This window comes from Pseudophryne corroboree, chromosome 4 (genome assembly GCF_028390025.1).
Source record: "Pseudophryne corroboree isolate aPseCor3 chromosome 4, aPseCor3.hap2, whole genome shotgun sequence".
NCBI lineage: Eukaryota > Metazoa > Chordata > Amphibia > Anura > Myobatrachidae > Pseudophryne > Pseudophryne corroboree.
The window spans coordinates 659,748,355-659,775,531 of NC_086447.1; the positions used below are offsets into that span (position 1 = coordinate 659,748,355).

General features: G+C 44.1%; 1 protein-coding gene across 1 annotated transcript in view; it reads left to right on the top strand.

Moving 5' to 3' along the window:
- The first annotated feature begins 956 nt into the window (after positions 1 to 956).
- Positions 957 to 27,177, top strand: part of TFB2M (transcription factor B2, mitochondrial) — a 68,545-nt gene continuing 42,324 nt past the window's right edge. The window contains exons 1-2 of the mRNA XM_063917804.1: positions 957 to 1,079; positions 25,955 to 26,309. Coding sequence (XP_063773874.1) covers positions 25,997 to 26,309 — 313 coding nt within the window. The 5' untranslated portion in view covers positions 957 to 1,079; positions 25,955 to 25,996. The remainder of the gene's footprint in view (positions 1,080 to 25,954; positions 26,310 to 27,177) is intronic.

The following is a 27,177-nucleotide window of genomic DNA, read 5'->3' on the forward strand; positions in this document are numbered from 1 at the left end:
TGACACACGCGTACTGACACCCCACACACTCAGGGAAATCTCTAATCTAAAGATAGTTCCCTCAACCAGGCTTTTGGAGAGACAGAGAGAGAGTATGCCAGCACACACCCAGCGCCAATGACCCTGGAAACACAAGTCCCAGCTATATACAGCGCTTTTTTGTTTTATATATATATATATATATATATATATATATATTGACTGCGCCCAAATTATGTGCCCCCCCCTCCTTCAAAGCCCTCTGTCACAGTGTTCAGCAGGGGAGAGTCCGGGGAGCCAGCTTCTCAGCAGCGTGCTGTGGAGAAAATGGCGCTGGTTAGTTAGTGCTGTGGGATCAAGCTCTGCCCCCTCAGCGGCGGGCTTCGGTCCCGCTCAAAATACAAATTAACCTGGCGGGGGATTGTATATTATCCTGCTATAGCTGAATATACTTGTAATGCCAGCCAAGAGGATTATTGCTGCCCAGGGCCCCCCCATGTCTCCTGCGGAGCCCGTCTATTCCCCATGGTCCTTGCGGAGTCCCCAGCATTCTCTAGGACGTAAGAGAAAAAGTGTGTGTGGCGATGGCAGGTTCCAAAGCATATTGTTGCACCTAAGCCCACCACACTGAACACATGGCTGCTAGTTGGTCCCTATTTGCAATGTATATTTCTCCCTATTTTTCATACTGACAAGTACACTTTTTCTCTGCATGTCTATTTATTGTTACCTCTAAGAGCATTTGAGGTTAATGTCAGTACTCAAAAAAAACTTAAAATGAAATCAGTAGTATGAGACTAGGGACTGGAAGGCTCCTGCCCTGATCCTGGAAACGTTGTCCACAGCCCACACTACTGCGCACAACACAACACAACACAGAACGTAACGTAACGGGTGCTGCTGCTGCGGCCGCCCCTACAGTACTTTGTATAAGTGCTATATGACAGCTACGGCCGTGATAGGACCCTGTCAGCCGCCCGCCTCCGGAACAGGAAGCGCCCGCCCCGCTCTGTCTCCTGTCCTCTCCCAGTCACCATGTGTGCAGCTCCGGGGACAAGGTCATCCACTCGTGGCGTTCTCCACGCTCCTATGGAAACCAGGTGAGTGCCTGTGTGCGGGATGCGTGTTCCGGTGGCATGCGGGGCTGCAGCGGGTATGGTGTCCGCACTTACTGACACACATGCGTGACCTGCGTAGCTATGTGCGTGTATCAGGGCATCAAGGCACGTAGTAAATAAATGATGATGAGACTGTAATATGTGATATATATATATATTCCGTATACTTGGGTTCGTGCTGCAGTGGGTGGCTTGCACATGACGGTCTCCACAGTCTGTCCCATCACTGTTATTTCACCGCTTATCACAAGTCTGTTCTCTACATCACAGGTGTATTACTTCAAAACAAGTTGTCTTTTTTTATTTTAATGAAAAACTTCTGCTGTAATGAGATTGGTGTATCCCTGTGTGCACTATGTGTCTCTAGTAATGTCTACTGAGTTCCATTTGATCCAAGTGATCTAAAGGGCCCTTACACATTAGGCGATAACACTGAACGATAGGACCGTTCGGGTGGTCTTCAGTATGCCACTGGCCAGGATCCCGGCAACCAGCATACCGGTGCTGGGATCATGACCGCCGGCATGTTGACACATTTTCTCTCTCTTGGGGATTCACGACCCCCCTGGAGGAAGAATAAACCCTGAGCCTGCAGCATGGTGAGCGCAGCGAGCCTGTAAGGGGCTCATTAGCGCTTGCCCAGCTGTCGGTATGCTGGCCCTCGGGATCCCGGCCGCTGGCCCAAAATACTACACCCTAACTTAGTTTTTACTATTCCCCACCCTCACCCCTTCCCCGACCTCTAAACATTCCAGCGCCCCTGCTTCTGACCCCCACAGAAGACTGACCTATCTGCAGTACAGGGTGACATTCTTGGCTCTGCCCCTGGAAAGTGATGTGTATTCAGCAGTTTAGCTCCCAGCACAAGAACTGTTGGGAGCTGTGGTTTATATTGTGATTACTGCGGTGCCTGGGCTGGCACTAGTACTAACACAGGTGCTGCTGAATGAATTGGGTCGGACCCGATTGCCTTGCATGCCACTGTCATAGAGGCAACTGCAGGGCTACCGGGTGGTCCAGATCCTGGCCAGAGGTGTAATGAGGAGCTGCAGCGCCCAAAGCAGGCGGTGGCACCCCATCCTCCACTACAGAATATGGGGCAGATTTATTAAGCCTGGTGAAGTGATAAAGTGGAAGGTGATAAAGCACCAGCCAGTCAGCTCCTAACTGTCATTTCTCTAACGTACTAGTGGATGCTGGGGACTCTGTCAGGACCATGGGGAATAGCGGGCTCCGCAGGAGACAGGGCACATCTAAAAAGCTTTTTAGGTCACATGGTGTGTACTGGCTCCTCCCCCCATGACCCTCCTCCAAGCCTCAGTTAGGTTTTTGTGCCCGTCCGAGAAGGGTGCAAACTGGATGGCTCTCTTAAGGAGCTGTTTAGTAAAGTTTTTTTTAGGTTTCTAATCAGTGATTCCTGCTGGCGACAGTATCACTGCAACGAGGGACTTAGGGGAGAGACTTGCAACTCACCTGCGTGCAGGAGGATTGAAGTTTTAGGCTACTGGACACTGAGCTCCAGAGGGAGTCGGAACACAGGTCAGCCTGGGGTTCGTCCCGGAGCCGCGCCGCCGATCCCCCTTACAGACGCTGAAGAAAGACGGCGGAACGGAGGTCCGGAAACAGGCGGCAGAAGACTTCACAGTCTTCAGAGAGGTAGCGCACAGCACTGCAGCTGTGCGCCATTGTTGCTACACGGCTCACTGACACGGTCACGGAGGGTGCAGGGCGCTGCTGGGGGCGCCCTGGGCAGCAATATAAATACCTATTTGGCAAATAAATACATCACATATAGCCATTAAGGCTATATGTATGTATTTAACCCAGGCCAGTTTTCCTAATAACCGGGAGAAAAGCCCGCCGTGAAAGGGGCGGAGCTTATTCTCCTCAGCACTCAGCGCCATTTTCCTGACCAGCTCCGCTGGTGAGGAAGGCTCCCACTCTCCCCTGCACTACAGAAACAGGGTTAAAGAGAAGGGGGGCATAAATTGGCGATATAATTATATATTAAGAGCCCATATATAGAAAGAACACCTTCTAGGGTTGTTATATACATTATGGCGCTTTTGGTGTGTGCTGGCAAACTCTCCCTCTGTCTCCCCAAAGGGCTAGTGGGTCCTGTCCTCTATCAGAGCATTCCCTGTATGTGTGTGCTGTAGGTCGGTACGTGTGTGTCGACATGTATGAGGAAAATGTTGGTGAGGAGACGGAGAAAATTGCCTGTAATGGTGATGTCACTCTCTAGGGAGTCGACACCAGAATGGATGGCTTACTTATGGAATTACGTGATAATGTCAACACGCTGCAAGCCGGTTGACGACATGAGACAGCCGGCGGACAAATTAGTATCGGTCCAGGCGTCTCAGACACCGTCAGGGGCTTGTAAAAACGCCCATTTACCTCAGTCGGTCGACAGACACTGACACGGACACTGACCCCAGTGTCGACGGTGAAGAAACAAACGTATTTTTCCTTTAGGGCCACAAGTTACATGTTAAGGGCAATGAAGGAGGTGTTACGTATTTCTGATACCACAAGTACCACAAATAAGGGTATTTTGTAGGGTGGGAATAAACTACTTGTAGTTTTGCCTGAATCAGATAAATTAAATGAAGTGTGTGATGATACGTGGGGTTCCTCCGACAGAAAGTTATGGGCGGTATACCCTTTTTCCCGCCAGTAGTAAGGGCGAGTTGGAAAACACACCTTAGGGTGGACAAGGCGCTCACACGCTTATAAAAAACATGGCGTTACCGTTTCCAGATACGGCCGCCCTCAAGGAGCCAGCTGATAGGAAGCTGGAAAATATCATAACAGTATATACACACATACTGGTGTTATACTACGACCAGCAATCGCCTCAGCCTGGATGTGCAGCGCTGAGGGGGCTTGGTCGGATTTCCTGACTGAAAATTTTGATACCCTTGACAGGGACAGGATTTTATTGTCTATAGAGCATTTTAAGGATGCATTTCTATATATGTGTGATGCGCAGAGGCATATTTGCATTCTGGCATCAAGAGTAAATGTGATGTACATATCTGCCAGACGAAGACACGACAGTGGTCAGGTGAGGCAGATTCCAGACGGCATATGGAAGTATTGCCGTATAAAGGGGCGGTCCATTGGACCTGGTGGCCATGGCAACAGCTGAAAAATCCACCTTTTGTTACCCCGAGTCACATATTGGCAGAAAAGGACACAGTCTTTTCAGTCTCAGTCCTTTCGTCCCCATACGGGCAGGCGGGCGAAGGCCAGTCATATCTGCCCAGGGGGAGAGGAAAGGGAAGAAGACTGCAGCAAGCAGCTCATTCCCAGGAACAGAAGCTCCTCACGGCTTCTGCCAAGTCCGCAGCATAACGCTGGGGCCGTACAAGCGGACTCAGGTGCGGTAGGGGGTCATCTCAAGAGTTTCAGCAACACTCGCAAGGGAACTCCGGGATCCTACATGTAATATCCCAGGTGTACATTGGAAATTCGAGACGTCTCCCCCTCACACAATTCACAGGCTGTATTCCCAGCAGGTGATAATCAAAGTACCCTTCTTACAACAAGGAAGGGGGTAGTATTCCACACTATATTGTGGTACTGAAGCCAACCGGCTCGGTGAGATCTGAAATATTTGAACACTTACATACAAGCGTTCAAATCAAGATGGAGTCACTCGGAGCAGTGATCGCGAACCAGGAAGAAGTGGACGATATGATGTCACTGGATATCAGGGACGTTTACCTACAGGTCCAAATTTGCCCTTCTCACCAAGGGTACTTCAGGTTCCTGGTACAGAACTGTCACTATCAGTTCAGACGCTGCCGTTTGGATTGTCCACGGCGCCCCGGGTCTTTACCAAGGTAATGGCCGGAATGAGGATTTTTCTTGAAAGAAACATGGACGCTTTCCTGATAAGGGCAAGGTCCAGAGAACAGTTGGAGGTCGGAGTAGCACTATCTTAAGTAGTTCTACGACAGCACGAGTGGATTCTAAATATTCCAAAATCGCAGCTTTTTCCGACGACACGTCTACTGTTCCTAGGGAAGATTCTGGACACAGTCCAGAAAAACGTGTTTCTCCCAGTGGAGAAAACCAGGGAGTTATCCGAGCTAATCGGGATCCTCCTAAAACCAGGAAAAGTGTCAGTGCATCATTGCACAAGAGTCCTGGTAAAAATGGTGGCTTATTACGAAGCAATTCCATTCGGCAGATTTCCCGCAAGAACTCTTCAGTGGGATCTGCTGGACAAATGGTCCGGATCGCATCCTCAGATGCATCAGCGGAAAAGGGTGTCTCTCCTGTGGTGATTACAGAGTGCTCATCTTCTAGAGGGCCGCAGATTCGGCATTCAGGATTGGATGCCGGTGACCACGGAGGCCAGCCTGAGAGGCTGGGGAACAGTCACACAGGGAAAAAATTTCCAGGGAAGTGTGATTAAGTCTGGAGAATTCTCTCCGCATAAATAAGCTTAGAGCAAATTTATAATGCTCTAACCTTAGCTAGACCTCTGCTTCAAGGTCAGCCGGTATTGATCCAGTGGGATAACATCACGGCAGTCGCCCACGTAAACAGAAGGGCGGCACAAGAAGCAGGAGGGCAGTGAAAACTGCAAGGATTTTTCGCTAGGCGGAAAATCATGTGATAGCACTGTCAGCAGTGTTCTTTCCGGGAGTGGACGACTGGGAAGCAGACTTCCTCAGCAGGCATGACCTCCACCCGGGAGAGTGGAAACTTCATAGGGAAGTTTTTCAACATGATTGTGGACCGTTGGCAAAGACCAAAGGTGGACATGATGGCGTCCCGCCCGAACAAAAAACGGGACAGGTATTCCGCCAGGTCATGAGACCTTCAGGCGATAGCTGTGGATGTTCTGGTAACACCGTGGGTGTACCAGTCTGTGTATGTGTTCCCTCCTCTGTTTCTCATAACCAGGGTATTGAGAATTATAAGACATAGAGGAGTATGAACTATACTAGTGGCTCCGGATTGGCCAAGAGGGACTTGGTACCCGGAACTTCAAGAAATGCTCACAGAGGACTAAGGGCCTGGGGAGCTAAGAAGGGACTTGATTCAGCAAGTACCATGTCTATTCCAAGACTTACCGCGGCTGCGTTTGACGGCATGGCGGTTGAATGCCGGATCCTGAGGGGAAAAGGCATTCCATAAGAGGTCATACCTACCTTGGTCAAAGCCAGGAAGGAGGTGACCGCACAACGTCATCACCACATGTGGTGAAAATATGTTGCGTGGGTGAGGCCAGGAAGGCTCCACGACGGAAATTCAACTAGGTCGATTTCTACACTTCCTGAAAACAGGAGTGTTTTGGACCTCAAATTGGGGTTCATTAACATTTAAATTTCGGCCCTGTAGATTTTCTTCCAGAAAGAATTGACTTCAGTTCCTGAAGTCCAGATTGTAAAGGATGTATTGCATATACAGCTTTTTTGTGCCCCTAGGGGCACTGTGAGATCTCAACATAGTGTTGGGATTTCTTAAAATCATATTGGTTTGAACCGCTCAAATCTGTGGATTTAAAATATCTCACATGGAAAGTGACCATGCTGTTGACAAATATCTCACATGGGAAGTGACCATGTTGTTAGCCCTGGCCTCGGCCAGGCGATTGTCAGAATGGGCGGCTTTGTCTTACAAAAGCCCATATTAAAATTTTCCATTTGAACAGGACAGAACTGGGACTCGTCTCCAGTTTCTTCATAAAGGGGTGTCAGCGTTTTCACCTGAAACAACCTCTTGTGGTGCCTGCGGCTACTAGGGACTTGGAGGACTCCAAGTTACTAGACGTGGTCAGGGCCCTAAAAATATATATATATATATATATATATATATATATATATATATATATATATATATATATATATATATATATATATATATATATATATATATATATATATATATATATATATATATTAGTTAGGACGGCTGGAGTCAGAAAGTCTGACTTGCTGTTTATACTGTATACACCCAACAAGCTGGGTGCTCATGCTTCTAAGCAGTCTATTGCACGCTGGATTTGTAGTACAATTCAGCTTGCACATTCTGTGGCAGGCCTGCCACAGACGAAATATGTAGATGCCCATTCCACAAGGAAGGTGGGCTCATCCTGGGCGGCTGCCCGAGGAGTCTCGGCATTACAACTTTGCCGAGCAGCTACGTGGTCAGGGGAGAACACGTTTGTAAAATTTTACAAATTTTGATACTCTGGCTAAGGAGGACCTGGAGTTCTCTCATTCGGTGCTGCAGAGTCATCCGCACTCTCCCGCCCGTTTGGGAGCTTTGGTATAATCCCCATGGTCCTGACGGAGTCCCCAGCATCCACTAGGACGTTAGAGAAAATAAGAATTTACTTACCGATAATTCTATTTCTCGTAGTCCGTAGTGGATGCTGGGCGCCCATCCCAAGTGCGGATTGTCTGCAATGCTTGTACATAGTTATTGTTACAAAAATCGGGTTATTACTATTGTTGTGAGCCATCTTTTCGGAGGCTACTTCGTTTTGTTATCATACTGTTAACTGGGTTCAGATCACAAGTTGTACGGTGTGATTGGTGTGGCTGGTATGAGTCTTACCCGGGATTCAAGATCCTTCCTTATTGTGTACGCTCGTCCGGGCACAGTACCTAACTGAGGCTTGGAGGAGGGTCATGGGGGGAGGAGCCAGTACACACCATGTGACCTAAAAAGCTTTTTAGATGTGCCCTGTCTCCTGCGGAGCCCGCTATTCCCCATGGTCCTGACGGAGTCCCCAGCATCCACTACGGACTACGAGAAATAGAATTATCGGTAAGTAAATTCTTATTTTTTCAAACCCAGCCTGTGACATGGTAGTTAGGAGCTGATTGGCTGGTACTTTATCACCGTGCATTTTACCACTTCACCAGGCTTAATAAATCTGCCCCTATGTGTTTAGTGTATGTCCTGGGAAGGGAGGTAATGTATGTTTGCGATACATTTTAAATGTTTCTGGCAGATTAATACAACTGATGTTACAGCAAATATTCCCTGCTGGATTTCATAAACAGGTTCTACAGGAGCTTGATTTTTTTTTTTGAAGATTTTCTTTCACCTACTGTACTACTAACATGTTGTTATAATACCCCCACTAAGGGATTACACGGGTGTGTTTTATTTTCTCTTTATTGGCATTTTGTTATATATAAATAATTTCCTCTAGACCAGTGACCTACTGGTCACAAACAATTGACTTCTATTTTGTAGGCAAACCATCCATATTATACTATGGTGAGCCTGAGTACAAACTGAAACAGCTCTTTTGGCAGAGTGAGATATACATAACTACTTTATTAAGAATGATATTATCCTTTATTTTGGCAACTTGAATTAATTTTGATTTAGACCTATTGATACCATTTTTTTGGTCATTGTTTTGTGTGTATGTGTTTGTCTCTTGTCCCTATCTGCTTCACCTGATATGAAGCATTTGATATTGCTTTAATTAATGTTATGTTTTGGATTAGGACAGTGAGTGCCCCAAACAACAAGAGTACTTTTCTTTCCCCTTGTATTCCATATTCTACGCTCATGGTGCACCTCCTACGGTATACTGTACTTGGCCTATATTGTTGTGATTCTTTTTTTTTTGGTCCACAGGTGGATTTCCCTACTTGATATTATACAGAGTGGAAATACCAGTGCTTAGGTTTCTCCTGTTCCCCCTTCCCTTGGGTCATTGTCAAGAACAAGTTGCGTGTGTGCTGTATATAGTGGAAGTAATTAGGTTGAATAGCTTATGGAGGTTATGGGGTATATTCAATAAGTGTCTGATCCTTTCCGACAAGCATTGTCGGAAAGGATCCGACTATGCACTATTCAATAAACTGCCAAATCCGACTGTCAGATTTGTCTGCTGCTGCTGCTGACCCCGTTCCCAGTGCCGGCCGGGCGTCCTCAACCTCCCCGCTGCTGTTCCCCCTCCCCGCCGGCCCGGAGTCCTCATCTTTCGTGCTGCTACTACTTACCCTGGCGCCATGCGCCGCCCAGACTGGCTCTTCCTCCTGGGATATGAGGATCTGTAAGCTGGACGGCGTGGGGAGCTGAGATCGGTGGCCGGCGGGACGAGCTGACAGCGGGGGGTCATGTCTGCGGCAGTGGGGGAAGGCGCTGCAGGGAGAGAGGTGCCTGTCCGTCCCCCGGCCAGGCACCTCTCTCCCTGCAGCGCCTCCCCCCACTGCCGCAGACATGTCCCCCCGCTGTCAGCTCATCCGGCCGGCCGCTGATCTCAGCTCCCGCAGCCGCCCGCAGCACCGCTTGTCTCCTCACCTCAATCCGACTTGTTTTCAAGTCGGATTGAGTTTGTCGGAAAGGGGGCCAAAACCTGTCGGATTTAGCCCCATTTCCGACAAAAGCACACTGATCACGGCTATTCCGCCGATCCACGTGTTTTCCAACATGTCGGGAAAAATCAGCCCCTATTGAACAGGTCGGAACCCCTTCTGACCTATTTCTGTTGGAAGCTGCCGTCTTTCCGACAAGACAGCAGCTTCCTACAGTTATTGAATACACCCCTATGTGGGGGTTAAAGATTGTGTTGATCATGCCTGAAGAGGTGAGTTTTCAGAAAACACTTTAAGGTTTGGAAGCTAGAAGAAAGTCTTGCAAGAAATGTTATTGCTAGTACCCTGTGACGGTGGGGCACGACTGTCGGGCATCAGACAAGGTGCCCTCCCAACCACAGTCTCTTCAACAGTGGTCAGAGGACCTTATAAAAATAGTATGTATGGCCTACATGCTTTTTTTTATAAGTACATACACTATTCTTTCTGCACTCCTTAGAGTGAACACTGTGAATGCAAAATTACTTTCTCACAAATATTTAAAATGCCCGCTCTAATATATATTGCAGACGCCAGGCTCATCTTATTACCATATACGATAAAAGTGCGCTGTACATTTCAAAACACTGCATCCCATAAGAGAAAACAATACACCCACACATTATCTGAGTTCCAAAGCTCATTGATGTATATATTTATTATTAAAAGGATATGGATTCAATATATATTACAATGTACAGTATACCTATAGTTACATGGTTACACTCACACAGTAAGCAGTTAAAACATACAGTTACAGCAAATACATCACCATATCTTTCTCGTATAAAAGTCTCTCCATATCTCTCTCTCTCTGTCTGTCTGTCTGTCTGTCTGTCTGTGTGTGTAAAATCATGTTGGAACTCCATCATCGTCTGAGACAGAACAGGAACTGACCTCCTGTGTGATCAGCAATGTGTTATCTAGTTTTTTGGGGGAGGGGACTTACTCATTCATGATGAGTCACTAGTCCCTTTGTATATGCTAAACAGGTTCAGCCTTGGGGACGTCCAAAGGGGCTGGCGTGAGCTTCCTGTACACTACCTGTTTGGAATATCTATTGTTCTAATAAAAGTGACTTTAGCTTTTATACATTTAATCATAATTATTTGTTGCAATGTCCTACAACTTTATAACAAGTATCAAATGAATCTACACATTAATCTGGTTGCTTAAATACCAAATATGACAGGTGTATCTGGTTTCGTTCAAATAATGCACATACATGACATTACTTCATTATATATAATTTTAAATCATCATGATGTCTGGCGCTTGATATTATTATAGTTATGTCCATCTCTGTGGCATGTCCGTGTAAATGCGTGTGTTACCATATATTGCTGTGCTCGCTGCGCGTATTTGCAAGTATAGCGACTCATAATGTGTGTAGTTTGTATGTTCTTTTTCTGTAATATTTTTGACTTCGACAGTCCACCCTTTGACAGCAAACAATAACTGCCATCAATTATTAACATAAGAAAAAAAATATTTCATACAATAATCGGTGACCTAGACACAAGTATGTATGCGTTTCGCAAATCCGACACTTGACTATATTTGGGGAAGACAGGTAGGAGGACGAGACATCCTCTATATGCACTCGGCGGTCACGGGACCACTGGTTGGGTGTGGGACAACATTCAACCTATAGAGTATTCTGGGACAGTGCTTTGGCTTATAATGTCTGATTTGCGACGAAGACTTCACACATACATGTACCTATGTCTTTGTACACTGATGTTTGGATTCGATTGAGGTTCTGCTGGGTAGATGAAGAAGACACAAACAAATCGTGACAGTGACATATAAAATTTTCATGATCTACATATTCCTATCATTTTCTGAACATTGTTTCCATTTCTGGAACGTATGCTAGGTCTGTTTAATCATTGAACAAGGGTTATAAGTAGTGTCCTTCCTAAATAACATAAACCTTCGAAGTTCGGGGAGAGCCACTCATAAACCTTTCTTCCACATATATTAATGAGCTCTGTCTGCAATGTGTGAATAGCCATTGTCTGATTGTTCCTGATTACCTCTGAACTTCATAACTACTAGACCTTTGATTTTTCTCTGATTTTAACAAACTGATCGGCTATCCCTGGGATCCTATAAGGAAATCACTCCTTCCTCCAGAACCAGTTCCAGTCCCACACTCGACTCCTCATAAAAAAAACCTCGCAAAAATAGAATATCCTGAAAAAAAATGTTTGTCAGCGGGAAAGAGAGAAAAGAGAAATAGAACAAAACAACTCTTGTTCATAACAAATCAATTACAGTGACTGGTCTTTCTGCAGTCCTTTAGTACGCTCAGGTAGTGTTCAACAATGCCGCCTCTCCGTCTTCACGGAACAGAGTCTCAGGTGATACTTTTGCGATCTCACTCCATTTACGAGTTCCTTCCGGACTACCAACTTTCCTGCAATGGGTATCGTGGACCCAAGTCTCTCTCTCGGCTAGTTTCACTGGGATAGTGCTGTCAACAAAACTTGGCATGGTCCTTCCCACCTGTCTATTAGGCAACCCGAGCGTAAGAACAATCACACAGTCTCTTGGTTCACAATCAAGACAGTTAGTATTTGGCATACCAGCAATCTACAGTTTCAAGTTCTTTTGTCAAGTTCTCAAATGCTGGCTCATCTCAATAAGGTACTGTACTGTCGCCTCATTGGTGTATTTCTGATCTTAGTGCGGACCAATCATGACATGAGGTTGTCTTCCAAAAACAACCCAAAAAAGACACAAATACCAAAACCAAAACAAATTTCGAAGAGGGTGAGTCATTGAGTGAAGATCTGGGAGTGGTTCAGAAGCTGCATAATACTAGTGGCAGTATCTATGATCACAATAGTACAATTTCAAGCTTTGCTCCTGCTTCTAGGGGTACCATTATCTACACACAAATTTCTGCGCAATTTTTCTTTGAGGTAACCACAGCAGCATCTGTGGCGGCAGGAAATGCCTCTACCCAGTTTGAGAAAACATCAGTGCACACCAATACATAACAATAATTCCTAAAGGGTGTTAACTGTACGAAGTCGATTTGTATTTCCTGAAAAGATCCGTCTGCAGGAGGGATATGGGATGATTCTGTTGGTATTGCTGTACCAATATTCTTCCTCAAGCAAGCAAGACAGGTCATTGCTCTCTTACCTGCATGAGAATAGAATCCTGGCGCACACCAGTAGGCTCTCATCAGCCTGCACATACCCTCTTTGCCTAGATGAGTCAGACCGTGTGCCACCTCAGCTAGACTTGGAGGGTATGCTCTGGGGGCTACTGGCTTACCGTGTCCACCTGTCTACAGTCCTGAGGACTCCTGGCCATACCCCTTTGTCCTCCAGACTGCCTTTTCCTGTAGGGAACACAAATTTTTGTATCTTAATTTAACTATCGTGTGTTTGCAATGTAGAGTACCATGAGCATAACTCAAAAAAAGAAAAGAAAGAAACATCTCTAGAGGAGTGAAAGAAGAAGAAATGAAAAAGAAAATGTCAGGTTTGCCATTCACAAACAGGCATATCAGTGTCTATACAAAATTTCCCTTCACCAGTATTCCCATTCTCCACCCTTTGTGCATGACAAGGCACACTGCAGTAATACTGGTGTTATCGTGCTGTTGAGATATACTGGGTTCGGGCAGAACTTTGAAGGACCTAGGCATGTGGAGTTTGAACTGTAATTGGGTCCATGTATTGTACCACCCTGTGTGAACGCAAAAGATGAAGAGGAAACTAGAGAAACAGAATAGAGGTTGGTGACAGATGAGTTTGTAGAGGTGAAGATTTTATAAAAATTTGACAACTGGATTGGGTACTACGGGGAAGTGATTCTCTACTTGGTCTACTCCCCTTAAAAATGTCTGTGATTGTCGTATCGCTATTGGGACTATCCCAGCCATCAATCCAGTGTCCTCTCCATCCTAAGTTCATAGGGAACCCGGTATCTGTGAGATATTTTCCTCTACCTGTGATGGACATGCATCTAGAACAGTAGAATGCGACATTAGTCTTCGTGGGTGTCTAACATACTTTGTACTTCCTGAGCGGGAGCACAGTATATGTATATCATATCTAACAAAATTAAGTTAATCAGGGGCCATTTCTGCTAGGAAAAAGAAGCAAAAGTTTAGAGGCCCCATCTTAACCCCAGCAAGTTTTGTCAAAGGGTTATGTTGCATTTATTTTGTTCTTCCCATTAGCCGAATCTGTGTTTTCTATATGGCTTATGATTCCTTACTATATGTCCCTTGGTCCCGTCTATGTGTTTAATAATGTGGCTTGTGTTTTCTGTCTAGGGGATCTATATTGACTATGTGTCCTACTACTCCTACAATCTCTGGCAAAATGCCCTTCCTTCCTACAAGTGTAACATATTATTGACCATTAGGGATCTGGGGTTTGGACTGATGGGTCTTTCCTGTATGTGCTAGTATACTTACCGTCCTCAACCTCTCCACCTGTTGTTCTCTGCGCCTAGCACTATTCTTGTGATGTACCAATAGCACACTATATAAGATTAGCTACTGTGACCCCTTTCCAATTTTGCAAAGAAGTCTGCACCCTGACACTCAATGCCTTATTGAGCCCGTCCATTTGCACAGAGACAGCCACCTCCCATTTGCCGAATTAGTGTTTACCAGTGATCTTATCCAGATGGAGAGTTTTCTATTACTGCAAGAGACAAAAACAAAAAAAAAAGTTTAACAAGCTTCTAGGTCATGCGAAGTATTCATTCAATCCTTCTCATCCCGTATTAAGGGTCTGTACATGGTCCAACAAACATTTCCGAGCTCCTCTTTACTAGGGGCATTACTAGGAATGAATACTACTTATATGGTAACTGAAATAAATACCCGGGTGTTACCTTGTCTCTGTCCGCTTTCCTACTGGCAAATACTAATGTGCGGACAGGTTTTTTTTCTCCATTTCTGACGTTACTTTCCTGATTTTTGTTTTTATTTTATTTTTTGTTTTACTATATATGTACACGAATGATACCATACTTACCTGTTCCACTGGTTTCAGCCACTTTCCCCACAGGCTACTGCTCTTTTACTGGTTGGATACTCCTCTGGGTGCATGAGAAATGGCTGAAAACAATCAGGTCACCTTCTCCTCCTAAATAAAACTTCAACATTCATTAGTACATATATAGGTTAGTCATATTTTTCATATTTATATTATTTTCTATAGTTTGTATGCTGGCCGTAACTGCTTCCACATCTACATATGGCGGTGTACTTGCATTCTCTTTTTTTCTTCCTACTTGTTTATTGTTGCTACTAGTTAAAACAGTTCTTATATTTCCATTCTTGTCTTATATGACTTTGGTTAGACATACCACCTGCAATACCTTAGGATCAAACTCACCAACCCCTCTTGCTGCCACAGGTTTAAACAATTTGTACGTCTGACCCTTTGTTTTCTGGATTTTATCAGACATATCCTTATCCTTAAGTTCTGCAATACCTCTGGTTCAAAGCTGCCCACCTTAGGGAATGGTACCCTATCTTTGTCAGTCATACATAACCATTCATTGCAAAAAGCCTCCGTGTGTGAACCATACTTTTCACACATAATAAACCTTGCTGTCCCTCTCGGTCGCAATTCTGACCTTCTCGGTCCCGAGTCTGACCTTCTCGATCCCAACTCTTCTTCAGCCTGAACCCTAGCTACCAAACGCCCACTGCTTGTGCAATTGGATCCCATCGCTGACTTTTTGCCAATAAACGCAATCCCCAATGCACACCGCAAATGGACGGTGAAAGACACCTAGCGCTTTCACTCGCTCCTTCTCCGCTGAGTACCACGACTCACTCCAATAGTGAACACCGCGTACCCAGTGAGGCCCTATCGGTTTCTATTTACTGGAAGAGTTAGGAGTGACTTACCTTTTCCAGTAAATATCTGCCGCTGGAGATTTTTCTGAGAGAGACCAGCGAAAATTCCCTATATACTTTTTATACACACATCACGCTTGCGTATGCTCTATACAGCGCTAATGATACCGCGATTTTTACGCAAAAGCTCTTAAAAGGGGTATAAAGTTGCACTATGTATCGCACCCACAAACGCGCGGTCCAATCGCACAGCATATAGGTACTTGTTACCTATTTGCCGTACAACCATGGGTCAATGTACAAACTGTGACCCTCAGCTCGGAGCGTAACAAAAAACCTTTTTACTTCCATACTAAACAATGCACAATTCCCTATTACGTTCCTCTGCAAATCTCCTCACGATTTGCGTATTTCAATCTATATTAACGCGAGTCAGCCGCCTCACGCCACCAAGCCTCCACTTACTTGATGTACCACACTACGGGATCCCGAATTCCCTGGGTTCAAATCCACTCACTCCTACGTTCGCTCACTCAAATACACTTTGGGTTTTTTCTGTACAGAAAATTTAAATTCATTCAGATAGGCAGCTTTACCCCAGAAAAGAAAGAGATCACAAAACGGAGACCGTTTGTGATAACCCGGCGCTGTAATCGTGTAAATAGTTATATATTTGAGATGTTTCAGCAGCTAAGCATAAACAACTTGCCAGGTTTTTTTTTTTTTTTTTTCCTCCTTTTTTTTCTCTCTAGCTTTACCCCAGAGGCAATACAGTTTAAACAAAAGTTTTATACTAATCTGCTTTAGAAACCGGGTAGTTTTGTGCTATTGTATTCAATGTCTACTATCCCACCTTTGAACTAAACGACACTATTGTGTAATTTGTACTTAGCGCCCGCATTCTTACGCACTTTGCGTAAACACGCGACCGTGCGTGTCTCTTACGCTGCATGCGCAGTCCTGTACTTTGTCCGAGACACATGTACAAAACCCTGCGTCCACAATAAAACAAATCACACAGCTCTATAAATGTGAACAATACTAATTACTATTGCCCACTAGACACAACTTGTTCTGTATAAACTTTTATGCAGACCTGCGTTTGTGTCTTTACACTTCCTTAAAATACTGTTATTTCAAATTTACCTATATAGCAACAAATATATCCTATTTCACCCAGATCTATAATGACTCTAGCAATAATCAATAATTTAAATGATATGATTCAGATTGGATAGCTATCTTGCAGAACATACACTGATATAAATATACACATAATTATAATAATATATATATGTACCATTCACTGGTCTCCTATGAGACACCTTACCTCTTATTTGCATATCAAAGCTATGTGCTTTTCCACTGCTAAAAAAAAAGCAGTTACACAGGTTAATTTGCATTTCAATGGCTATCCTATAGCAAGCAGATTCTACAAGTCTTGGAAGGAAAAAGAGAAAAAAAAAAAACAAACCCTTTCTTTCCTTTTTTCTGTGTGCAATTTTTTTTTTTTTTTGCCAAGCATTTATCTCACCATTTACTCTCACTAGGCCCAATTAAAACTATTTGTAATTGACTATGGCATGGGTTAAATAAATGCATTGGTAACTCATAAATGGTGTTTGATGTGACCAAGGAAACTGATTTTTCTGAGCAGACTGAAAATCAGCTATTTAGAAAATGACCTTTCTAAAATGGCCACTGCTCCTCCCCCTTCCACATCCATGAGGTTTACACAAAATGGAGGACAGGCCATGTGGTTAGTCCAAAATGGAGGACAGACCATGCGGCTTCCTTTGTCACAAAGAAATCACACATTATACAAGCACCTGAAGTTATTTTAGGCCTGAGTTTAAAAAAAATATATATATCAAGGCTATGCAGCAACTTTTAAATGTACTTTTAACCCTACTTAATAGATAAACAATCCAATCTGAATCAAACACAATATGACTTATTTGAACTTTGTTTTGCAACAATAAAAATACATTTTAGCATCTTAAATATTATGAGAAACGCATTGTCCCTTGAAATTTCATATCATTGGCTTACTGATATCACAACAATACACGTGGATGTTATTTTCATCAGCGTCGCGATGCGTCCATCGGAGCCGGTCGATTACAGCCGCGTTTGTAATGTACAGTGCATCATTAAGACCCTGATATCCCGTAAGAGCCCTCATCTGTAAATGTCAAATTGCTTTCTCACAAATATTTAACATGCCCACTCTAATATATATTGCAGACGCCAGGCGCATCTTATTACCATATACGATAAAAGTGTGCTGTACATCGCAAAACACTGCATCCCATAAGAGAAAACAATACACCCACACATTATCTGAGTTCCAAAGCTCATTGATGTATATATTTGTTATTAAAAGGATATGGATTCAATATATATTACAATGTACAGTATACCTATAGTTACATGGTTACACTCGCACAGTAAGCAGTTAAAACATACAGTTACAGCAAATACATCACCATATCTTTCTCGTATAAAAGTCTCTCCATATCTCTCTCTCTCTCTCTCTCTCTCTCTCTCTCTCTCTCTCTCTCTCTCTCTCTCTCTCTCTCTCTCTCTCTCTCTCTCTCTCTCTCTCTCTCTGTAAAATCATGCTGGAACTCCATCATCGTCAGAGACAGAACAGGAACTGACCTGTGTGATCAGCAATGTGTTATCTAGTTTTTTTGGGGAGGGGACTTACTCATTCATGATGAGTCACTAGTCTCTTTTTTTTTTTTTTAAACATTAGATTTTTATTGAAAATGTTTCACACAGAAATGGGGAACAGAAAAAAGAGTAAAGGGGAACATAGGGGTAGTCCGGACTGGTTACCATAATCAAAGCACTTTTTAACGCACAGTTGGATGAATATACAATTGGTTACATTGGGCGTTCAGAATCAAGAAGAAGAGGAAAAAAAACACAAAAAAGAGGCTTAGCACAAACCAACAAAAAGAAAAATATATTTTTTAAAGAAATTGTCTGATAACACAACATTCTTAAAGAGGTCAATCTAGGTGGGGTGAAGCACAGATAAATCAATTGGAGAGCTATAGACAATTAGCCTACCTTCTCTCCCCCTATAGTCGGACCAACCTAACCATTTCGGGTGAATAGAATTAGCTGAGAGAGTATTTAGCTTCCGCTGTTTCAAAAATAAAATGTTTGTGAATCTTATTTTGAATAAACGCTAGAGAAGGGAGATTCTCAGATTTCCACAATTGGGCTATAGCAGCTTAAGTAGGTATCAGAATATGCCCCAAGACGTAACGATCACCTATAGAGAGGTGGTCTACGAACAAATGAAATAATGCTAAAGCTGGGTCCTGGGGAATGGTGAATCCTAAAATCATGCTAACCATACTGAAAACCTCTCTCCAAAGTGGTTGTATAAGTGGGCACGCCCAGAAGATATGAAAGATATCCCCCGTTGAGCCACATTTCCTCCAACATAATTTAGATTGTGAAGTCCAGATTCTATTTTGTCTTTCAGGGGTGAAGTAGGCCCTCTGTATAAGCTTATAGAACATTTCGGAGTGGTTAATACATTTGGAGACTTTAAAACAAGACCTAAATATACTGTCCCATTCTGCATCAGTAAAGGATCTATTCAAATCTCTTTCCCATAGAATCTGAGCTTTGAATTTAGACTTTGTGCTGTCAGCTAATTGAAATTGATACCACCACGTAATCCCATATTTATGTGAGGGCGTCTCCAGTCGGCTTTTAATGTAAGCTGGAAAAGAAGGTTTGTGAAGATGCGGAGCAAGTGAGCGTAACCAACTTCTCACCTGCAAATATTTGAAAAAGTCTTGGGTCCGAATCCAAAATCTCTCTTGTATTTGAGAAAAGGACATCAAGACGTCAACTATAAAAAAATCGCCCACAGTGGAGAGGCCCTTCCGAATCTACTAGGGAAATATTAGGAATCAATGACATAAGAGCGGATAACGACAGACAGAGGGACGGTAATACAATCTCTTCCGAAGAAGACACTAGTTTATGCCATGAATCTAGGGTCGTTTTAATAGACTTGCAAGATCCGGACCAGCTTTGGGCAGCAGAAGGTGGCAACCAAAACAAATCAGGAAGAGTAACAGTGTTCAAATAAGAAGCTTCCAGAATAACCCAAGGTTTCTGGCTCGAAGTGTCAAACCAGTCTCTAGACTGACTTAACAGACAAGCAGCATGGTACTTTTCTATGTCTGAGAAAGCTACCCCACCGGATTGTTTGGGCAGAATAAGAATCTTTTTAGCAATTTTCGGCCTAGAGCCTCCCCACACGTATCTAATCAGGACCTGGTTAAATTTATTATAGAAGAGTTTAGGAAGGGGTCTTGGTATGGCGCGAAACAGATACATTAATTTTGGCAATAAGACCATCTTGGCAACGGCAATCCTACCCAGCCAAGACATCTCCTGCAGCATCCACTCCCCAGTCAGCTCCGTAAAGGCTTTTAATAATGGGGCATAATTACATTAAATTAAATTATCTTCACTGGATAAATTAATCCCTAGATATCTCAAGTAGCAGGACTTCCAGGCATATTTGTACGATTCCTTCAACCTAGAGACTACAGTCGGAGATATATTGAGTAGGGGGGGCCTCAGTTTTATTAGTATTTAATTTATAAAGGGAAACATCCGAATAGTCTTGAACGGCATGAAGAACTGGCAAGGAAGTCTCAGGATCAGAAAGACATAATAAAATATCGTCCGCAAATAAACTGATTTTGTGGGAAATGCCCCCTATTATATGAACCCCTAATCGAGTCCCGGATCTAATGCAAGCAGCCAAGGGTTCTATCGCCAACGCAAAAATAATAGTAGTGTTAGGTGCCGCGGTCCGCGGCGCCGCTCGGTCTGCTTCCGAGCGACGCTCACGGCCGCCGCACCTTCCTCCCTGCCCGACCGGCGCCTAGCAACGCCAGGACGCCGTGCGTACTGTAGCCGCCGGGTCCCTGGCAACGCTAGGATGCCATTGGCGGACCGCGTTCCCCGTTGCCAGATAGGATTGATTAGTTGCTCGTGCAGCAGGGCAGCTGCACGGCAACTAGTAATTAAGGTTTGGGGGCTGGTCTTGCTGGCCCTCCTGTCATTGGCCAGCAGGGTCTTTTTATGGGAGCCAGCACACTGCAGCCTCGCCGGTGATAGCTTCCTGTATGCTGTTCCTGCCTTGCAACGTCTGTTCCTGGTCAGCTGTATCTGGTCGATCCTGCTCCCTGTGCTCCTGAGTTCTGGAGTTCTGAAGCCGGTCCTGGGAATCCTTCCTGTCCAAGTGAACCTGTTGCAGTCATCTGGGGGTTCTCGCTTGTTGGGGTTCTCTCCCGGTTTCGTGCGTAGCGGCTTCTGCCGCGTGTTGCGGCCTAGGCCGCTTAGTCCTTGTGTTAATTTTGTATTGGTGGTTTTTGCGGAGGTTTCCGCTTTTCACTGTCCTCCCCCGGAACTCGGCGGTGCCGTGTGAGGGAGTGGACAGTGGTATCTTTTGTTGTTCTTTTCCTTTTGGCGGCGTGCCGCACATATATTTAGTTTTAGGGCAGTTAGTAACCCCTAGCTTTCTGTTTGCTTTAGTTAGAGGTCCCCTTGTTATTATCCTGTCTCTGTTCACGCCTTGTCTCACTCTAAGACCTGGGGGCATCCCGCCCTTCAAACACGTCTGCCGTGGGCCCAAGAAACCATAGTAACTCAGGCGTGAACTGACCACACGGGTAAAACAATGGAGGTAGGGTGCTAGGGGCTATTCCCGTAGCACCCCTTATTTCAGCGTCACGTCCTGGTGCTCTGGACTCACTACGCAACATCTCTCTAGTTCTGAGCATCAGGAACGTAACAAGGAGATAACGGGCAGCCCTGATGAGTGCCATTAGAGATATTAAAGGGTGAAGAAAGACATCCATTAACAAAGACCCTCGCACAGGGTGTGGAATAGAGAGCCAGGATAGAGTCTAAGATCCTTCCAGAGAAGCCAAATTTGTCCAGAGTTAATCTCATAAAGTCCCAGTTCAACCTATCGAACGCCTTTTCGGCATCCAGAGACAGAATTAGAAGGGGTTCTTTTCTACAGGCAGAATGTTCAATGACATTAATCACCCTTCGTGTATTATCTGGGGCCTGTCTGTTTAAGACGAAGCCCACTTGATCAGGGTTGATAAGAGAGGGGAGGAGGGGACTGATACAGTTGGCAATTAATTTGGCATAAAGTTTTAAATCCGTATTTAATAGAGCAATTGGTCTAAAATTTTGGACTGAGGTGGGGGTTTTTCCCGGTTTGGGGATGGTGATGATTCGAGCTTCCAGCATTTCCTTGGGGAAGCGTCCAACTTCTGGGGTTTCATAAAACACTGATAAGAGCACCGGGGCCAAACTCTCCTTAAAAGATTTATAGAAACCAGAAGGATAACCGTCGGGACCCGGGGCCTTATCTGCTGGAAGGGAGTCAATAGCCTTTTCGACTTCCGCTAAAGTCCAAGGCGCACTAAGAGAGCTACAATACTCCGGAGACAGTGAAGGGAGGGGAAATTTGCCCAGAAAATTCTGAACATCCGTGCCTGAAGGTTGAAAAGTGGAGGAATCCTCCTTCAAGTTATATAGTTTGTCATAATAAGATGCAAAGACTTTCGCGATTTTGTCAGGATCATAGACTCTCCTACCAAAGAGACGTGGGCTGCAAACGGGGCAACAGAGGCAGACAACAAACAGTAAACCATCTGTGTCGAGGCATCACCTGAAAACAGTTTAACAACATTCAAATCGGCCTTACATTAAAACCCGTAATAAGCAACCGCCAAGGAACTGGGGGTAAATTTACTAAGATGGGAGTTCTATTTAAGATGGGATGTTGCCCATAGCAACCAATCAGATTCCAGGTATTATCTTCTAGAAGGTGCTAGATAAATGAGAAGTAGAATCTGATTGGTTGCTATGGGCAACATCCCATCTTAAATAGAACTCCAATCTTAGTAAATTTATCCGTAAATAAAAATGCAGGTGCGCAACCAACAGCAGCAGGTAGGAGGATGCTCCTGAGGAAGCTGGATTATACCAGTGAAACGCGTTGAGCCTGTTTCATATGACTGGACTTCACTCTCCTAACTGGCCTGCACAACTTCATCTATCCTCTGGCAAATTTTGGACTTCTCTCCCATCACTGGACCTTTAAACAAACTGGTCGGACCCACCGCCACAGCTACAAATGGACTCGTTCCTATGCTGATATCTAACAACGTGGGGATCTGGTAACTATTTACTCAACACAGTGAATGCACAAGGGGAGGTTGCCCTAGCCTTCAGGAATGAAAATCATTTATGCAGGAGAACGTGAAATCCACCAAGTCTTATTCTGAGAAAGACTTTTTAAGTTTTATCGCCACCTTGTGGTAATAGGAATTCCTTATTCTTTTAGATTTCTCTATATGTGATTTATGAATAAATTGTTACTTTTTACACTGAACAAACCATCCCTTTAATTATTAATTATTATTAATTATAATTAATATTTGTACAGCCAGCGCAGGTATTCACCTCTATTTAGTAAATTTATCCCCTGGTGTAAAACAGGAAACATGACATAACAAAACGATTAGAAAGATATAAAAACAATGCAAGTATAGTAGAACAGACGATCCTCAAAGCTCAGCAGCCGACGAGGCCCAGTCCCGCTGAAGGCCTCGTTCGGGAGAGGTGTGTGTAGATGAGCTTGCAGAGTTCCATGACGCAGGATCTTTTTACCCTCCTCGACGTTTGTTATAACGACAGTAGAACCTACTCGAGAAATAAGCAACTAGGAAATCCCCATCTATATAGAATGTTCTCTTTGTGTAACACCGACGTGATGGGGTAGAGAGAGCACCTTTTCGCTAGGGTAGCAGGGGACAGGTCTCCGAATATCTGAAGTGAGCCCAAAGCCTCCGAAGCAGTATCCGAGGGTCTAGCAGTTTTCAGAATTGCCTCCTTCACGTGGAAATAATGTACCTTCATAAGGACGTCCTGGGGGACCCCATCAGGAGCGTTACTGGCTTTTGGGAGCCTATGGATGCGGTCAATCAGAAAGTCCGCCGAGCGGTATGAGGGAAGGAGTTTGCTAAAGAGGTCAACTGCAAAATCGTTTAAAGCACTATTGGCGACAGCCTCCGGGACACCTCGCAACTTTATATTGTTACGTCTCGATCTGTCCTCTAGTTCAGAAAGCTTGTCCCTGAGTGTTGTGACCTCGTTTTGAAGCAGTTCATGGGAGGAGGTCAGGTCATTATGCGACAACACCACTTCACCCATTTTCGTTTCTAGGTGATCAGTGCGGCCACCAATCTCATCAATAGATCTCTGGCATTCCTTCATAGTCGCTCTAAATTCAGCCGCAACTTCATCCTCAAATTGCGTTAGGAGATGCTTCATAGCGCCCACTGTAAGCGAGTCACTATCCTCGATAGAGCTGGTGTGTGTGGTAACAGTGGTAGGGGCAGACGCATCTCTAGGCGACAAGGACACAGGGACAACAGACCTAGAGGGGCCACTCCGTACCTCTCTTGATTTAGCGGCTTGAGGAGAAGGTTTAAAGAACACCAGTAATATCAATCATAGAAGGATCCACTGGAAGGTTGAATTGTCATATCGTGTCAAAGGAGCAGTCGGGTGGAGGCAGAATTATCTCAGAGCAGTCACATCATAATAGCGTGGTCATTCTACCATGGGGACAACGCATCTGATATTCACGGCAGGTGCTGGGAAAGCTGCGTTCCTATGTAGACTGCAGTATAATATGTATTATGTATCGAGTATACTGTGGGAGAAGTGCATGCAGTTACTCCCAGTGGCCACAAGATGGGGCAGTTGTAGTAGAAGAAGATACTGCTGAGTGAAATTCTAAAGCTCCACAGAGAAGGTTAATGCCCAGATCCCTTAACAGAGGCCCCAGAGTGGGAGCACAGCCAAACTTGTGCCAGAGGGCCACCAGACCCAGTGCAGACCCAGTCCAGAGTCCCCCACAGCACACAGGCACACTACCTCTTATTATCCAGCTCCTCCAGAGATTGAGTCACTAGTCCCTTTGTATATGCTAAACAGGTTCAGCCTTGGGGACGTCCAAAGGGGCTGGCCTGACCTTCCTGTCCACTGCCTGTTTGGAATATCTATTATTCTAAGAAAAGTGATTTTAGCTTTTATACATTTAATCATAATTATTTGTTGCAATGTCCTACAACTTTATAACAAGTATCAAATGAATCTACACATTAATCTGGTTGCTTAAATACCAAATATGACAGGTGTATCTGGTTTCATTCAAATAATACACCTACATGACATTACTTCATTATATATAATTTTAAATCATCATGATGTCTGGTGCTTCATATTATAATAGTTATGTACTGTATGAAATAAGTGTCGAATCCATCTCTGTGGCATGTCCGTGTAAATGCGTGTGTTACCATATATTGCTGTGCTCGCTGCGCGTATTTGCAAGTATAGCGACTCATAATGTGTGTAGTTTGTATGTTCTTTTTATGTAATATTTTTGACTTCGACAACACAAATTTACTTTTTCTGTTTTGTTTGCATTTTATTCAATTCTAGTCAATTACTTTGGCTCCAAGATCTCCACTATGTTTTCGTCACACTTGATTTTGTGTGACTCCTTTACAGAATGAATAAGAGGTATACTTCTCAATAATCACATACTAGGAGCTAATATCGCACCCAGATCAGATGTAACAATCTACACATGAAGGGAGCCCATCCCTGCAATGTGTTCTGAGTGGTTGTGGGACTCTTGCACGGTCCGCTGACTATGCATGTGTGACGGCCATTGCCGGGAGGGATCAGGGGGTACCCTCTGCTGGTTACTTTTGCAGTCTGTACCCCATAGGCTACAACAGGCTAACACCATTTTCAGATGGCGTTAGCTGTGGTGGCTAAGCTTGAGAATGCTTTGCCTTCTGTAGCTTGGTAAATCTGGCTGCATCACATCCTCTGTAGAAACCTAAAGGGGTTGTTGTTGCTGCTGTCGGAAACCTGAGCTATCTGCTGTGATTTTCATGCATCCCACCCCGGAAAACACTTGCATATATTTAATGAGAAATGTGCTCCAATGAATTTGTTAAATAGTGTTTTCAATTGGTCTTGTCGCTGGAAGTTGTGGAGGGGAGGAAGATCGCTAAAATTTTTTATTGTGATGTGTCCATTTCTCAAATGCTTACATACTGGTGACTGAGGTAATGCTGGGTTACTCTATATGGGGATCATATTGAGGGTTTTTGATGAAGTTATAGACTCCTGTATAATAGGCCTTATTTAGAGATGTATGCAATGCAGATATTTGCGCAGTTGTCACAGTTGCGCTGCTAACGGGCTACGGTACCTTTTACAAAGTTGCTCGTACTGAAGGCTTGTTCACAAATTTAACAGTAAACATGCAGTAGGAGGTGGAATATTCCTTATACACATCTCTCGTATTGAAGTGATAACACTGGAACTTGCCGTTTACAAGCAATAGCATCAGAAAAAGATTTTATACTCATCCTATTTTTAGCCGATTACGTATATTGCATGTTAAATAATTCAGTTTTGTTAATAGATACACTGACAGACTAATCTCTATTAATAAAATTGTGCTTCGTGAGACCGCTTAATAAGCCAAATTATATTTTTCTCGTTTACAGGCAGTGATTATCATCCTTTGTGGGGAGTCATCAGTCTTCAAAATGTCCTCAATTAGGGGAGCTCACATGGGGATGTGCATGCTGCGTTGTGGGCCACAGACTGGAGTGCCACTGCTCTTCCATCCCAGGCTAAGTCACAGTGTCGTAATGTCATGTTGTAAAAGCAGCAGCATGTCTGCTGTGGCTGGTGACAAGCAGTGGGCAACAGACAACAGTGGTGAAATGAAGAAGGCAGCATCTTGTAGGCCCTTAAAGCCCTTTATAACGGACCCTGGTCTTGTAAATACGGTTTCCAAATGCTTACAACAATGGGGAGATAACAGAACTGCTCCAATTGTTATGGAGTGCAACCCAGGTATTCATTCACTGACATTTTCTTACTATTTGTCATTTTATATACTGAACATAAAAATGCATATATTGGATACATTATTATTTATCTTTGAAATAGCAGTTATGGTTCAAAAGTTACAACACTTTTTTTGTTGGAATTATAGGCTGAACTGTTCTCCATAAAGGACAGTCATTTAATGTGTTGGCGTTGTGGGCTCTTCACTAAGGATGCCAAAACCATTGTTGAGGTTGTCTCGTCAGTAGCGTTTTTTAGGCGACCACTTCGTGACTTGTCAGCCACAGTCCCAGTTTCTCGGAATTTGGAAATTAGCCACCTGACAGTGTTATATGAAATTGGAGGTCTCTCTGGGTGCCAGTTATTAAAATCTGCAGCTATGACATGGAAATTTCGTTCTCCAGACATCAAAATGACCTCAATTCTCTTCTCTTTTGTCAATGCCATCTTCAGTTACCTGCAACAAAAAGTGTTGTAACTTTTGAACCATAACTGCTATTTCAAATCTGTTTGCCGCAATAAACTTTTCAGCAAATGCAGATGTTGTTTGACATGTTACATGTTACGCAATCCCCTTTCCATTTGAAAAAACTGACTTAGACTCAAGTTAGCTGATTTCAAGACGGCGCCCTTGTTTGGTACGTACCCTAAAAGATAGCCCCCCTCACCCTTACCTTACTGGAGTTTTCAGTTTTCCCATTTCCTACACAGTTTTGAAACAAAAGGGTGTACTGCGACTTTTGAATCACCCTGTATAGCCTCAGGTGCGATAATTAGCCACAGTAAATTACCGCAGCTAATAGAATACCGGCCTTTCTATCCCTTTCCCAGATGTTTTTTTCCACACAATATACCCATTCATGTTCCTGGTACT